The sequence below is a fragment of the Apium graveolens genome, chromosome 10 (genome assembly GCF_009905375.1).
Source record: "Apium graveolens cultivar Ventura chromosome 10, ASM990537v1, whole genome shotgun sequence".
Classification (NCBI taxonomy): Eukaryota; Viridiplantae; Streptophyta; class Magnoliopsida; order Apiales; family Apiaceae; genus Apium; species Apium graveolens.
The window spans coordinates 151,363,806-151,379,075 of record NC_133656.1 but is presented as its reverse complement, the minus strand read 5'-3'; the positions used below and the strand labels follow the sequence as shown (position 1 = coordinate 151,379,075).

General features: G+C 31.4%; 2 protein-coding genes across 2 annotated transcripts; one reads left to right on the top strand and one right to left on the bottom strand.

Moving 5' to 3' along the window:
• Nucleotides 1-623: 623 nt before the first annotated feature.
• Nucleotides 624-7,383, bottom strand: LOC141692896 (chlorophyll synthase, chloroplastic). Its single transcript, XM_074497850.1, has 15 exons — nucleotides 7,154-7,383; nucleotides 6,976-7,020; nucleotides 6,552-6,640; nucleotides 4,108-4,195; nucleotides 3,763-3,848; nucleotides 3,570-3,656; nucleotides 3,408-3,473; nucleotides 3,244-3,327; nucleotides 3,082-3,143; nucleotides 2,242-2,317; nucleotides 2,086-2,148; nucleotides 1,888-1,969; nucleotides 1,516-1,592; nucleotides 1,351-1,398; nucleotides 624-964 (listed from the first exon to the last, which is right to left on the bottom strand). The coding sequence occupies exons 1-15, from the start codon at nucleotides 7,260-7,262 to the stop codon at nucleotides 902-904; spliced, it is 1,125 nt and encodes a 374-aa protein (XP_074353951.1). The 5' UTR covers nucleotides 7,263-7,383; the 3' UTR covers nucleotides 624-901.
• A 2,382-nt stretch (nucleotides 7,384-9,765) lies between these two features.
• On the top strand, nucleotides 9,766-12,032 carry LOC141693418 (F-box/FBD/LRR-repeat protein At1g13570-like). The gene is made up of 3 exons (XM_074498521.1): nucleotides 9,766-11,094; nucleotides 11,219-11,377; nucleotides 11,461-12,032. Exons 1-3 carry the CDS (start codon nucleotides 10,240-10,242, stop codon nucleotides 11,812-11,814), a joined length of 1,368 nt encoding a protein of 455 aa, XP_074354622.1. The 5' UTR covers nucleotides 9,766-10,239; the 3' UTR covers nucleotides 11,815-12,032.
• The last annotated feature ends 3,238 nt before the right edge of the window (nucleotides 12,033-15,270 follow it).

Genomic DNA, 15,270 nt, shown 5'->3' with positions numbered 1-15,270 from the left:
TAGTTAAACCAAAAGGTGGTGGTGCGAAAAAATAAGTAAACCAAGTATCACTTAAAAAAAATTTAGTTTATTAATAAAGATTATTAATGCTTCGTAATATTACTAAAGTTTCATGTTAGTGGATGTTCTTTCAAAATAACCTGCGTTACATCCTCATAGAAGGGACTAGTAGAGGACTGCACGTTGCTTACTCAAACAAATGATATAAATTCCATGATCTAGAAAACCATGATCATGCTTTGGTGACAGCAATGGTACTACGAAGACAACCCCTTATGAAAAACTATTGTGTTTAGTAAATCCTGACAGTTTACTTTTAAGGTCGCAATGAGGCACCTTCCCGTCCGTCTCGATTGTCAATGGTATTCCTACCCTTCAAAAGGGCAAAAACAGTTGATTCATTTTTGATGTAGTGAACGATTATTATTATTTCGGCAGTTTATTATCATTCCGGCCGTGCTAGAGCTGCAGAGACTACAAGTGGTATTACCAAGCATAGTTTTTTTTTTGTTGTGTGTTTCATCACAAATGAATAAGTAGTATTATCAAGCATATCTGTTTATGCTGCTGCTAAAACTGAGACTAAAAATTTTGGTGGAAGAAAGTAAAGCAGACACAACAAGGTCAGAAAGAGCACAACATTATTAGATTATATACAATGTCGGGTCTAGAAGTTAGCCTAAGAACCTTGGAATTTAGGTTATTGAAAGGACAAGTGGAAATAGAAACAAAAAATGACCCCAGCACAAACAAAATGGGCAAAATGTTCAGCACAATCTTACAGACAACATTGGCAGAGCCGGTATGATTGAGTTGCCTCTTTCGATTCCAATCCAGTGCTTATCTTTTACTATGCCGCTCTGGTCTGTTTTTCTAATTTGTGGCAACTGCTGCATGTAGATTAGTGGCTAGTTGCTAATGCCGTCACCAAAAGACCAAGTATAAGAAATGGTTGAGCACTGGCCTGGAAACAACAATGTGGCTTGTTCAAAGAGGCTCGTGATTCATGTCTTTAGTTCATTAGAGAAATCGAGGTTCATTCTCATTAAGTTACTTTTTTTACAACTTGGGATCAATTAGGTAGTGGAACAATTACTAGTCATGGAGTTATGTATGTGCTTCATTTACTTGAATATATAAGTGATAACTCCCAGCCTTACATGACAAATTGTTTCTTACAAAACGAAGCTACAGCTGCAACTTTAATTCTCTCACTGCTAAATAATGTAGTCAAGGTATTTTTACCATTGTGCAAGTAACTAGTTTTTAACTTGTAATCTTTATTTTTTCTTTTTCAATTTTTGCTAAATGTCTTGTAATCTTTAATCCAAAAGAAAAGGAAATCAATACCTGGTACTTGACGTCATATTTAACTGGATCTTTAAGAAAATATTTGAACTGTTCATATAGATAGATAAAGAGTGTTAGACGAGTAAAAGCAATTGACAAACATTTGAAATGAGGATATCTCTGTCCCTGAGCATAGATATTGGGAACTCCTTAAAGATATTATACCTGAAAAAATACTTGTGGAGCAATCAAACCAAGAAGAGCCAAAGCGTAGTATGGTTTACCGGCTCCTAGAAGATAGCCTGCAGAAAGGAACATATTCATTTATTGTCTCCAACATCATGCAACAAATTTGGTCATTCATTCTTGTTGGACTGAGGCAGATAACTATTGAATTGATTCTAAAAAGAAAAGTATGATTTGCATTTTTGTTTTCATGATTAGAATTTTTAAAATTAGTGACTGGCATTCCAACTTCTCTGGCATCTATTAGAGCCCTTCCTAACAACCCCAGGCCCCAACAAGAATATAAAAAGCAAAAGCCTCATTTTTTAGTAATCACAGTGGCAACATAATCTACATGTATAGATAGCATACCTGCAACAGATAACTGAGTCACATCAATAGCACCAACACATATCCATTTAGCGGTTTCAAAGCCAAAAGCTACGGGGAGTGACTGGTCAATTATCATCAACATATGAAGATTAGGGGAAGGCTATATACCATGACTTACTAAAATTGTAAAGAGTTAACGCAGACTACAGTTTCCATAAAAGGAGAGAAGGAAATAACCTGCAGTCCCATAGCTCTATCACCTTCAACGCTTTTGAAGTCATTGACAATGGCAATTCCCAACTAGAACATGAAATGCAAAGGGAAAGGGAAAGGTTTTATTTAGTTTGTTTCACATAAATAAGTATGGATAGGATGGTTATGCAAAAAACATACCCCAGCAATACTGTACAAGAGTGTAAGAACAATTATATCGGGCGTAAGGGTTCCAAACAACGCTTGGCCAGCCCACCTATCATAACATTAAGCAGATTTTTTATATTAAATGTAAACTTGAGAAAAAATAAAGATATTAAAATTGGGGGGGGGGGGGGGGGTTATCCCTGCACCAGCAATATTTTTTAGTTTTGAAACAAAATTCTTGTTAGGCTCTATTTCCGAAGCATACTACCATAGCTTCTATTCTATAATGACCAAATGAATAGCTAGGAATGTAACTCCAGCTGAGCCGAGGCAAGCCGCTCGTATAAGTTAAACGACCAAAATATTCGAACAGAGCTTTAGTCAACTTCGGCACATACTCGACTTGGCTCATTTGAGAATTGTAGTTTCAACTTTAGCTTTTTGTATGTACACGGATTGATTTTTAATTGTTAAAAATTAGCACCCACTGAATAAAGGTAGTATCGTCATGGTAGAAGGAGACTGGTCTCATTTAATCAAACAAGCTCGAACCTGTATTCAATCTCGGGTCGTATACGAGCTCGAGTGAAGCCTTGCTAAAGGCGTTAGCAGCTCGACTCGAATTACAGCCCTATTAATAGCAAATCAATTAGGTCGGGATGAAATTCTCATTTGTTGTCTGCAGAATAAATAAAGACAAGTGTTTCTAGTTCATCAAATTATACAGAGGGAAAAGTAAAAGTGACATAAATTGTATGAGTAATCAAGTCTTCAAAAGCAGTTTTTCTTGTGTTCACTTTCTATTTAGTTTAACTAAAGTTAAAAGAACTACTCATGTACACGGAATGATCACTAATTTGTAAGATATCATACCATGGTAAACTGATATAACTTGCTCCTAGTGCAAAATTTCCAATCCATCCATTCTGTTTGAGCTGTAAAGAAAAAAAATGACTTTGGTGAGGCTCGAAAGATAACCACTTTCACTTAAAACGCTTACAAAATCTTAATTAAGAATAAATCAATATGAGATACCTTTAAAGGTGGAGCAGAATAGATGTAAGATATAAAAGACCCTCCCAAAGCAAGATAAAACATGATAGGAAATTTGTGTCCTGCCTGTGAAGGAGGGTAGTGCTTAGGGATAGAGATCTCTGTATTTTTTGTTGAAGAATGATCATCAATTCAAAAATACCTACCCACACATCCAATATACCAGCTAACCCAAGTCCTCCCAAAAGCAGTACCCAGATTTGAGTAATAACCTGAGGATAGCAGTGTTCATAAATTAAAAAAAAATACTATAAAAATGGAAATTACACTCGTATATGTCTATCATAACAACTACTTGTGATACTAACCTCATTCTCAGATATTACCCCAGAAGGAATTGGACGATAAGGTTCATTAATAGCATCAATCTCTCTGTCATACCAATCATTGAGCGTCTAGATAATTAAGAAAATACATAAATTTTATTGACTTCAAAGCAACTAGTCAAGCAAGAAAAGGCACCAACTTTATGGACTTTACACTGATTCAGCAGAGTTTCACCTGTGTATAGCCAGTTAAGCAGGGGCCAGACATCATCATGCAAACAATTGATTTAGCAACGTTTTCCACATTCCACTCAAAATTTCCTGCAAAGCCGATAGCGATCAATCAAAACCGACTCTCAAGATACAACTGCCATCAACGTGGTATCCAACCAATGAATTGCTTCAAAAGGTATATAATGTACGTGTTGTCTAACATTAAGTCTAACATGTTATGAGTGATAGCAGAACTGAGATAAAAGAACTGCAAATTATAATTAACAGTAGACAGAATAAAGAATCCCTATGGGACTGATTACAAAAAGGTTTTGAGTAAGCCTTCAGAAAAAAAAGGCAAAATTACCAGAAGCAGCAGCACCACAAACCACTCCCCATATCAGTGGGGGCCAAGTAACAGGCTTCATAAGCTGCACGCGTATTTTCCAGATATCCTACGACAACAGATAAAAAGTTGGCTATTTATTGAATTGTATCGACAATTTGTTTTGCCATCCCTTCTAAACAAAACTTGTCACGGCAAGTTACATATACTGTGCTAACTGCTAAGTAACTTAGTATGAGCATTTATTGGCCACACATGTAATGTACAATTCGTATTTGCTTTTGCAAGCAAAGCGAAATAAAAAAGATAAAAGAAAGTCATTCTTTAATTTGCTACTTAAAGAAAATACAAAAAATTATTTTCCCTCATTTTTTAAGCTACAAAATCACCAAAGTAACTTACCGCCACTTATCCCCAGCCCCTACCCCACAGAAAAAAGGCCTAAGTTTTATATTTTTGTGTTCTAATCAGTGAGCATTATATTTTAATTTATCTACAATCACAGTCCATAGTTACCAATATAATAAGTTATGTCATTCATATCCTACTAAACTTTTATGTTTATATATCTTCCTATTTTTAAGCTAATTTTATGCGTCTATAACTTTGGCTTTATTTTTGCTAATTTATGTTTCTATATCTATAACTTACATAACCTGGGATATAGTGGAATTTGGAAGAACTACATGCTTAATATTATGACTGAGTTTCTTATTGTGTTTTAAAGATGTATGAATATCATTATTATTGGTTATTATTTTATGAATTAAACTTGTATTAGAGTGTAAACTGCATTTTACCATATATGAAAGGACAATTATGTCAAGTTCTTTTTCTAGAAAGTGACCTTTTAACTTTAATACATATAGGAACAGCCTACAATGAAAATCAACTGATGTTAAAAATTAAGTTATGCACAGTCAGCAATAAATATCTTGATGCAAAATCCAATTGATCTCGAAGTATTTACAATATTATCACTGACTCTTCTCAATAGGCAACTTTTTTAATGGTTCACCATTACTAAGTTCCAAATATAATAAATGTTCGTATCTTACCAAATTATATTAATTACTCATTACAACCTGAAACATTTGCATTTCCTCCTTGTGGTATTTTCGTTCTATAGAGCCTTTATCCTTGGAAGAGTTTTTTTGTCATAGTATAATACTATAATCTTTCGTTTTCTTACCTACTAAAAATTACAGTAGTTTTTGTCTACATGAAAACTAATGACCAACATACCATGAATCCAGAGAAGGGTGTACAATGTACTAGAATACAACAATCAGGGAGAAGGGTTTAGAATAACACATCATGTGGGACCGGCACGAATGTACTTAGTAAACAGATGTGCAGTGATTGACTCCTGTTATGCGTGAGAGACATACTAAAAGACCTGTGTGACTTCTTTTACGCATGACAAAGATGCATATGAACCCACCTAATACAAGGCTACCATACATTAACCAAATGCCATGCACATCTCAAATGTGTGACCTTCCGCTCCTATAAATGTCTATTACATATGGTATTTTTGGCCCTATCTAGAAATTGTAGTATTATGTGCCAAACTCATCAAATTGTGGTATTTTGACCCTCTTGTTCTGAAAACATCATACAAAACAACAGATAAACTATCTGTTGTAGCAAGCAGCAGGGTAATCAAACAAAAGGATAAAGTAACATTTTTTAACTACCAGTACCACCTGTGGTGGAAGTGGAACCACAAGGTGCTTCCCCTGTTAACTGGACAAATACAATGTATATGTGATCTAGTACATTATTTATAGCCCAACGATATTAACACAATAACACATGTTACTCAAAGTACTTGAGGTGTGCCCAATTTTCAGCAACCCATTATGCTTATGATTTGTTGTATAACGTATGTATCTGACTATCTGCAAATTATCATCAAATTTGTGTAATGTGATACAATACCTTAATTAGTTCCCCCACCCACCAAGTTCTGCCACTGAGTGCCAGTATGCCACCCAATCTTTATACATCATTCTGAACCAAAAACTCTTCCTAGTTGATGTACACGGTATACATTGCATTTAAAATTCTCCCACTTCTTTTAACATTCTAAGCACTCTACATATAGTATAAACATGACAAAAATAAGAAATCTAACCATCATTCACACGGATAATAACAAAGATTACTACATACTATAATTCCTCTATATTTGCGGTAGAACACACTTGGAAATCTGTTGAACATGGGATTACTACCTACCTAAAGATTAGACTCTCCATCCTTATAAGTTTTCTATAACTGTACACACAAGTATGACTGACTGCATTGGCCTTAATTTCATTATTTATTTAAGGGCAAAATCAGATGGACTATCACAATTTACAAGTAACTTACAACTCCTACAAAAAATTCTAAACAAAACCCAGCAATTAAATCCGCTTAGTTCACAATACATAAAAAGAAAATGTTAAAAGCCTTACAGTTTCTTGTTTCGCCCCTTTAATACCAAGTATCTGGTTAAACCCCGACCCACCACTCCCCGGAGCCTTATCTGGTACCTGAGGTTTAACTGCCACAACAAAATTCATTTATCACACAACACATATATTCCAACTCATTTGTCATCACTTAATTCAATGTACAACTATACATGACTTTATTTAATTCAAAACATAAAATTTCTCGCTAATCAAAACCCCATTAGCCAAGAATCAATTTATACAAACATAAGCATTGTAATTTCCAGTAATTTTTAGAGTAATAATAAAAAACATAAGAGCAAAAAATTGAAATTTGAAAAAAAAATCTTGAATTAAAATTGAATTAGATTATTGAGCTTAGTTTCGAATTTATAATTAATAGTCCAAAAAGTCAGGCGTTTATAAAACATGAATTCAAGCATACCTTCATTTGCATCTGTTTCTGTTGCTCTAACTGTAAGCTGCCGGCCTAATAAAAACATAAAGCCCAATAAACACGCAAATACATACACACTAACATTTCTACAAACTGAAGTAAAAATGAGCTAAAAATTGAATCTTTAAGCTAAAAATAGAAACTTTAAGATAAAAAGTGAGCTTACGAGAAAAAGAAACAGATGGGGATGCTAATAGAGATGGAACACGAAGTGGGTTAATCTTAACATTGGATAATCTGATTGATGAAACTGTGTTTAGTAGAGCAGCAGCCATTGATAACTCACAGCTTCCCTTTTTATTTTTGAGCGGCAGGGCAAGACTTCAGTTTCTATTTTTATTTCTCAAAGTGATAAAGTGATGACGATGATGATGATAACTCGTGTGTATTGTTGTACTTTTTTGTGTGCGAGTGTGAGGGTGACTGTCTGAGAATCTTTATTACGTATCGGCAAAAAGTATATGGTTTTTCGGTTTCTTTAAAAAAATTAAAGAAATGTATATATTTTTTTAAAAGTTATCAAAAATACTAATTATTTTAATTATTTTTTATAATTTTAATTATTTTTTATAATTTTATTATTTTCTCAAAATATTTATAAAAATACAGTATAGTCATTTGATTGATACTTTTCTTAATTGTAATGAATAAAAGTTCCTAAATCAATCTTTCCCAGAAATAAGTCAGCCATTGGATTAATACTTTTCTTATTATAGAATTGTTAGTACATCAAAATTCTAATATCAAGTGAAATTTTTTATATATGTGTTATAACAAACTATATCGAATTTTAAAATTTAGGAAATATTTATCAAACTGTCAGACAACTTACTCTTAATTTCGAATATATGTTGTCACTAAACTAACAATTGATATGTAATGCAAAAAATAAATAACACATAGGGTTTTAACGAGGTTCAACCCTTATATCTACTAATCTACATCCGGTCCCTTATCAACTTGATAAGAGAATATATTGTTAATCATTTAAATGATACGATTACAAGATTGAATAATATATCTCCCTTTATCCATTGTTCTTGATAGCAGATTGCTGATAATACCCGTTTCCTTAAGCGATTTGTCTTTAAGCCCTATACCAAATCTGTATAGCTTTTTCTAGCAATCTAACTCCCTGAAATCTTGTTATCCAAGCTCTACTACTCAGCAAACAAATGTTTACACCTTGAATAACACAGTTTAAATGAAAATTATAACTGAAACTATGAACTCTATGAATATCGATATACGTGAATAAATTAGAGTTTAAAAAAGTGATATTTAATGAATGCGATTTGTATTTTCTCAGATGGTATGATATATATTTCGTAGATCAACCTCGAAAAAATATATACCCAAGTGTATTTATAGATTAAATTAACTTTGAATAAACAACGCAATTTCTGTTTTTAACCAAGTCTCACAATTAGTTTATTTTAATTCAAATGTTAATATAATCTAAAATACATTTAAACTAAAGATAAAATAGATAACAAAAAACCTTTACTTTAAATTCAAATACCAATCAGATAAGAAAATTGTTAGGATAAAACGTTTGTTAACATTTTCCAAAAAAAGAAAATAGCAGATGGTATTTATAAAAGAGTTAGAACAGCTTATGAGTTCTAATATATATAAATACGTTAAATATAGCATAGAATCCTTGCAAAAACTCAATCTTATCTGTTCTCCTTGAAAATTACAATTTTGATTTATCCTCAATATCTGCCAATTGTAACTGTAAGATTGCCACTGTAAGATTGCCGCTGATAAGCCTGTCAAAATATTGTTAGGTTATTGATAGATGAATATTTGATTTCCGTAAAATAAAGTCAGTAATAAATATAAATACATTTTAATCATTTTGCTAATAATAATGTATTATAAGTTATAAATGTACAAACAGTGTGATTATCAAAATAATAAGGATATCAAACAAGAGTAGCAATTTTAGTTCGACATACACGCAATTTGTACATTTCCCATCTGCAAAAATTACATAGTAAATTGCATATATGTGAATTTTTAACTAATTAGTTAGCGAGAAAATGTTGGCAAGTCGCTGATGGCATTTCATTAAAAATATTTAACATATAATTGTTTATGAAAATTTTAATTTTTTTATATATATTTAGAATTTAAATATAAAAATATTTAAAGAATAGTTTGGAAAATTATGTTTTTGGTTCGATCTGAATTTATATTCATATACGGTTGGTTAGCAACAACCTAAAATTATGTTGATTTTTTGATACCGGAAAGTACACGAACTAGATATAAAAAAGAATATCAATTGTTACATAATGCACTTAGTTTAGAATAATAAATGTCAATTATCGTATACATGTAGCTAGTATTCGTATAAGTCATATGGATATATAAATTATATTCTAATTAACTTTATATAATTTTAAAACTTATTAATTTATTTATTCTATATATTTATTATTGTTCGTGTCACACCCAAATACTAATTTTTCGTATATTTCGTACGGTATTCATGTGTCGAATATCAAAATTGCTAGCTCAACGATTAAATTATAAATTGAATATAAAAAATAAAATATTTACTATAAGATTCAGTTCACCTCGGCAAAAATTAATTTTACCCGATTCGATTCGCATTTTATTCAGCTGCGGCCCAAAACCGCAACACTAAGACCGGGCATAACCTTATTAAGGCCCGTTAAATGCCCTAAACCTAGGGGCTAGGCTTGCGTGGGTCAAAGAAATCTCTCGCTTTATTTATAAAATCCCTAGTAAGCACGCAGAGGCGGGTGAAGCAGTAGATTATTTCTACTCTCAGCAAATCAGGAAACAGAGCGGTTAGTTTCTCGGATTCGCGTTTTTCTTGTATTTACGTGTGTGTTGCATTGTATAATATGATATCATACTTATGCATGAATATTTACGAACTGTAGTTTGCTCTAGCCTTCAAGGCCATAATCGTTTTCAAATGCTGATTATGTATCATGATTCTGTAATGCCATGACAGCTTATGTTTACATTCTATCGATAGTATACTAAATCCCTTATTTATACTTGTTGAAAAATTAGACCACCACTAAAACCTAAATATCGTACAATTGAGAGGTATTCTTCGAAGCCTTAAATCATCGCTTGTTCTCTATCAGTTTTTATTTTTTTGATGTTAGCAAGTGAATTGAAGTTTGTATTGTACTATCAGAGTTTTGTTACATGGATGAGTCTAATACATTGAATCTGCTTAGTATTTTCCTATTGCAGTAGAGAATGGCAGAATCCAGTACCAGAAGGATTCGTCGTTTATATGAAGATAGAATCAGTGAGCTGCCTCGAAACTTACAAGAAGCTATACTAGGTTTTCTGCCGATTCAAGATGCAGTTAAAACCAGTATTTTGTCGAAAAAATGGAGACATTGTTGGACTATGACCCCACATCTAATATTTGATTATCACTTTGCTAATTATAGGATGTTAAATAAATTTATTGACTTTAAGGATCCAGAACTGAGGGCGCATAAATTTGTTACTGTGATAAATAAAGTTCTCCTTCTCCACAATGGTTCAATTCTCAAATTTTCCCTAGACTTTCCTGATTATTTTTTCAGTAACCGAATAATTCATGAATATATTGATCAGTGGATTCCACTGTTATCAAGGAAGGGGATCAAGCAACTAACTCTGCAGGAATCTTCTCCTCTTGAAGACTTCACAACACATGATCTCTCTTCTCTAGACCTGACTCATTTGACTCTTTCCAGTGTTTGGTTTCCCTATACACCTGAGCTTGGAAGATTTACTTGCCTGACAAATCTCAAGCTAGTTGACGCTACTTCTAATTTTGGAAAAAGCATCTTTAATTGCCCTGTGCTTGAGAAGTTGACCTTGATACTTTGCACAGGACTCTTCCATACCAACTTTTGTGCTCCTAATCTTAAATGTCTAATTCAAGTTTATCGTGAAATAACTTCGGAATATTCTGTAGCTGGGCTAGAAAACCTTTCAGAATATTATTTCTTGTTGTTAGGATACCCAAACATGCAGACAGAAGCATCCAATGTGGTCAAGGTTCTTGATGGGTTTTATAAAGTAAAGAGGTTCTCTATAGCAATGTATTTTCTTAAGGTAAAATTTAGATTCTCTTTACACTGTCTACTTACATTACTCAAACTACAGGAAAGATAGAAAAACTTTACATTATTCATCGACAGCTAATTGTTTGTGCTCTTTGTATTCAACTTTTCCAAAGTACTTGGCTGCAGGAGGTTCTCCCTATAGACTTTCAAGACCACTGTCTTGCCTTAAAACTCTACAAATCTCCGACGTGAATTTCTGTGATTTGTCCGTGGTTTCTTGTTTGCTTTGTTTAATTCGGAGTGCTCCGAATTTGTGCAAACTACATATTAAGGTGAGTCATGTGCACTTCAACTCATTCTGCATCACTATAAATGCTACTGTTTGACAATTCTGCAATATTTTTTCTATCATTAGGCTGACGGCAATCTTATGAAAGAAGTCGATGAAGAGAATCTAAAAAGTTATTGTATAGATGATTCCGAAGATTGTACTATAGATCATCTTGAGATTGTCACGTTTGCTGGATTCGAAGGCCAAAGACCTGAGTTGGAGCTAGTCAGGTTTCTACTTGGCCATTCCCCGTTGCTTAAAATAATGTCCATCGACTGTAGTGAAGACATAGAAAGGGATGATGAATTAACAATGGCAAAAGAAATGTTGCAATATTCTAGAGCTTCATCAAGAGCGCAAATCAGACGCATAAATCACCCTAATATGTACAAAGAATTTGAGTTTAATCTTTGGAAAACTGATGAGATGTATGTTTAGCTCATGTTTTGGTGCACCCGTGGGGGAAGGGAAGAATATGAAAACAACTATGGCACCGTTTGGGCAGCACTTATAAGTAACTTCAAGTTGGAAATACATACATTTTTTAAGTTTCTTATATATTATAACTTCTACCAATGTATCATTTGCTTTTGTATTTCTCTTTTCAATTATTATGTACTTGATATATTTGTAGTATGAAAATTCCAGGAAAATATGCAGAATCTTGCAATCTTTCTTATCAGATGCAGGCGGACAGTGATATTATTTTGGTTGGATTCTTTTATATTTTGAGTAACTCGTATTTTCTTAATCAGAACAAAGAATGAGCATTATGTATTGGGAGGTTTTAGAAATCGAATACCCACAACCAGTAATAGATAAACAAAATTCCCACAACTAGATGTGTTTTTTTTTCTGGAATGATGTGAAGGCCGGATAGCCTGAATACCTTTTTCTTAGCTGTTTTTTGGGTTTTGACACATGACCCAGCGGATAGCAAGTGAAACTTGTCCAAAAGAAAAACAAGTGGATTTCACATGAAATCAGTGAATGATACTGAGACGCTTTGGCTTGCATGTAGAACAAGGGAAGAAAGGAGGTCTTGTGTTCAACGAACTTAATATTCTTTTTTGTGTCAAGTGTCCTTACATAACAATAGTATCATTCTATCTCATACCATCAGGAATGAACAGTAAAACAGTGTAGCAAAAGTAGCCGTGAATAGTAAACAGTGAATAGTAACTAGTGAATAGTAAAAGGTACATGAATAGTAAAAAGGAAATAAAATTTGATGGTTAAATGAGACCTCCGACAAGAATAAATAGAGAAAGGAATAAAAGATATAAATCTAAAATAATAGCAACTCTATTAATTTTATTTATGGTAGAAAACAAAGTAACACAACAGATGTGTAAGAAAATTTTATACAGACAATTAATCTGACTTATGGAAGATTTAAGGATACGATCAATTCAGTATATAGCTGATAAAGAACCAACATATAATAGGCTAATAAATCAACATATTGAAAGTTGTAAGATAAGCATGCAAATAATAAATGAAAAATTAGATATTATAGCTATATTACAAACAATGTTGGAAGAAAGAGATGAAAAAATTAGGAGACTAGAGGAAGAAAAACTTTTATTAAAACGAGAAAAATTTATTAAAGAAACTAATTTAGAAATCGAAATAAAAGACTTAAAAAAAGTATTAACTGAACAATATAGATTAATAGACGATTTAAAACAAAAAATTAAAAAATGAATTGGACAGATCCAAATGCAATAACTAGAAATAATAGAAAACTAAAGTAATTAATAAAAAATCAAGAAAAATTAGAAATAGATCTGGAAAAATTACTAGAAAGAAAAAATAAAATAACATGGACAAGAGAGAATAACGAAGAAATTATGAGAATTTACCAACAACTTGGAAATATGATAATAACATTTAGAAATGATAAACTAAGAATACAAGGACTTAAAAGAATAATTTTAACAAATAATATAACTGGATAAAATACAGATGGATAAAATGTCATTAGAAGAAATAAGTGAAAAACAAGATATGTATTATCAAATGGATGAATACGAAGGAGGAACATCACAAACCCTAAGTTTTAAACCAGATATATATAATCAAATTCAAAGTGAAACAGAAGAATTAACAATAAAAAAGATATTCAAGACATCATATTTTGAAAGAAATAAGGAAGTTAGGTATATAGCCCAAAAACATGAGAATGTAATAGATATAGATACAATAAATGGAAAAACAAGAATAAATTTAATAACAGATGGATTAATAAAAAGAGAATTATCCAAATTAAAACAAAAGGAAGCAAATAAACTAAAAAACATATATTTTGGAGCAATAGAATTTACAATAAAAGCATATTTTCAGAAAAATATCGATACTCCTATACAGATATATGTATTGGATGATAGAATAATAGGAAATATACAAGATTCATTAATAGCAGTAATAAAAGGAAACTTGATATATCAGAAATTAAAATTTATAATACAACCCGATTTCAGTATATCACTAAGCGATGAAAATAAAGAAAGATCTTTAACATTATACTATAAGTTAGATGGAATAAAAATGCAAAAATGAAGTAAAGTTATTAGTATAGAAACCAAAATGGTTTATGCTATGACTGGAAACCATCACGTAAAGAAACAAATGGAATTAGGAATAATAGTACCAAAGTTATATAATGATATATTAGAAAAAATTGAACATAAAAAAGAATCTCAAATAACAATCCCAGAAGAAATTACAATAGATTTTAGTAATAGACAAATGATTCCAAGGCAAAGAATTAAACCAATATTAGAAGGATCTAGATTAAGTTTTAGAAAAGAACAAAATCCTATAAGATTAATTAGATCAATGAGTATGACGAGTAGAAAGATAGATTTAATAAAAATAGATACTGATAGTTTGAAAATAAAAATAATAATATTTGACGAAACAATAACAAGAGACTGTATAGCAGAAATTAATACAGGAGCTACCAAAAGTTTTATTCATATAAGCAAGGTAAATGAAGAAAATTGTAAGTGGATAGAACCTCAGACTTACAGATATGCAGAAAATGATAGAGAAATATTTATTACTAAATGTACTAATTTAAAGTTTAAAATATTAGACTTGGAATATAATATAAATATAGGAGTAATAGAATATGATAGTTCGAGTGAATTATTATTAGGAAGCGACTTCTTAAAAATGATAAATTATAAAATTAATAATAATGGAATAAAGATAGTAGATCAAGGAAAAGAAAGATTTATAGAAAAACTATGAATATACAAGAAAAATTAGGGAATAAGAAAGAAAAGTTAAAGAAAATATAGAGTATGTTAGAAAGCGAAATAGATTCACAAATAAAATATTTAGAATATAAGGAAAGACAAACAAAGTTAGAAAATGATATTAAGAAATTAGAAGAACAGAGTAAAAATACTAGTAAATATTGGATAGATGTTGGAAATGGTTGGAAGAAGCGAATCAACAAATAATAAAATGTCAGACTCAGAATTTATAAAAAAATTATGGGAAGAAATAATAGTTAAGGAAAAACTAAATGCAATAATGAGATTGGTAGAAAAACAAGATAATCAAGAAAATTTGAGACAAATAATAAGAGAAGAGTTAACAAGCTTATGGAATAATTCTGAAATACCTACTTTAAAAATGATACTAGACAAGTTAATAAAATTAGAAGAAGGAAAACAAAAAATTATACCAGAAAAAGAAATTACAAATAAGCCAGAACTAAAAGCCATAAATGCATGGAGAAGAGTTAATGAGCCAATGATGATAGATATAAGTAAAATGAAACCTAATATATCTGAACCAATAGGAAAGGTATTAGATAATTTGGGACAACTTAGTAAAAAAGGAAAGTTCTAATGGAAACTAAAGAACAAAAAGAATATA

Coding starts and splice junctions, on each gene's coding strand:
- LOC141692896 (XM_074497850.1), bottom strand. CDS start 7,262: ATGGCTGCTGCTCTACTAAACACAGTTTCATCAATCAGATTATCCAAT. Junction 6,641..6,975: donor AGAAACAGATGCAAATGAAG/GTATGCTTGAAT, acceptor TTGTTGTGGCAG/TTAAACCTCAGGTACCAGAT. Junction 3,144..3,243: donor ATTCTGCTCCACCTTTAAAG/GTATCTCATATT, acceptor TTTTCTTTACAG/CTCAAACAGAATGGATGGAT.
- LOC141693418 (XM_074498521.1), top strand. CDS start 10,240: ATGGCAGAATCCAGTACCAGAAGGATTCGTCGTTTATATGAAGATAGA. Junction 11,095..11,218: donor TAGCAATGTATTTTCTTAAG/GTAAAATTTAGA, acceptor ACTTTTCCAAAG/TACTTGGCTGCAGGAGGTTC. Junction 11,378..11,460: donor TGTGCAAACTACATATTAAG/GTGAGTCATGTG, acceptor TTCTATCATTAG/GCTGACGGCAATCTTATGAA.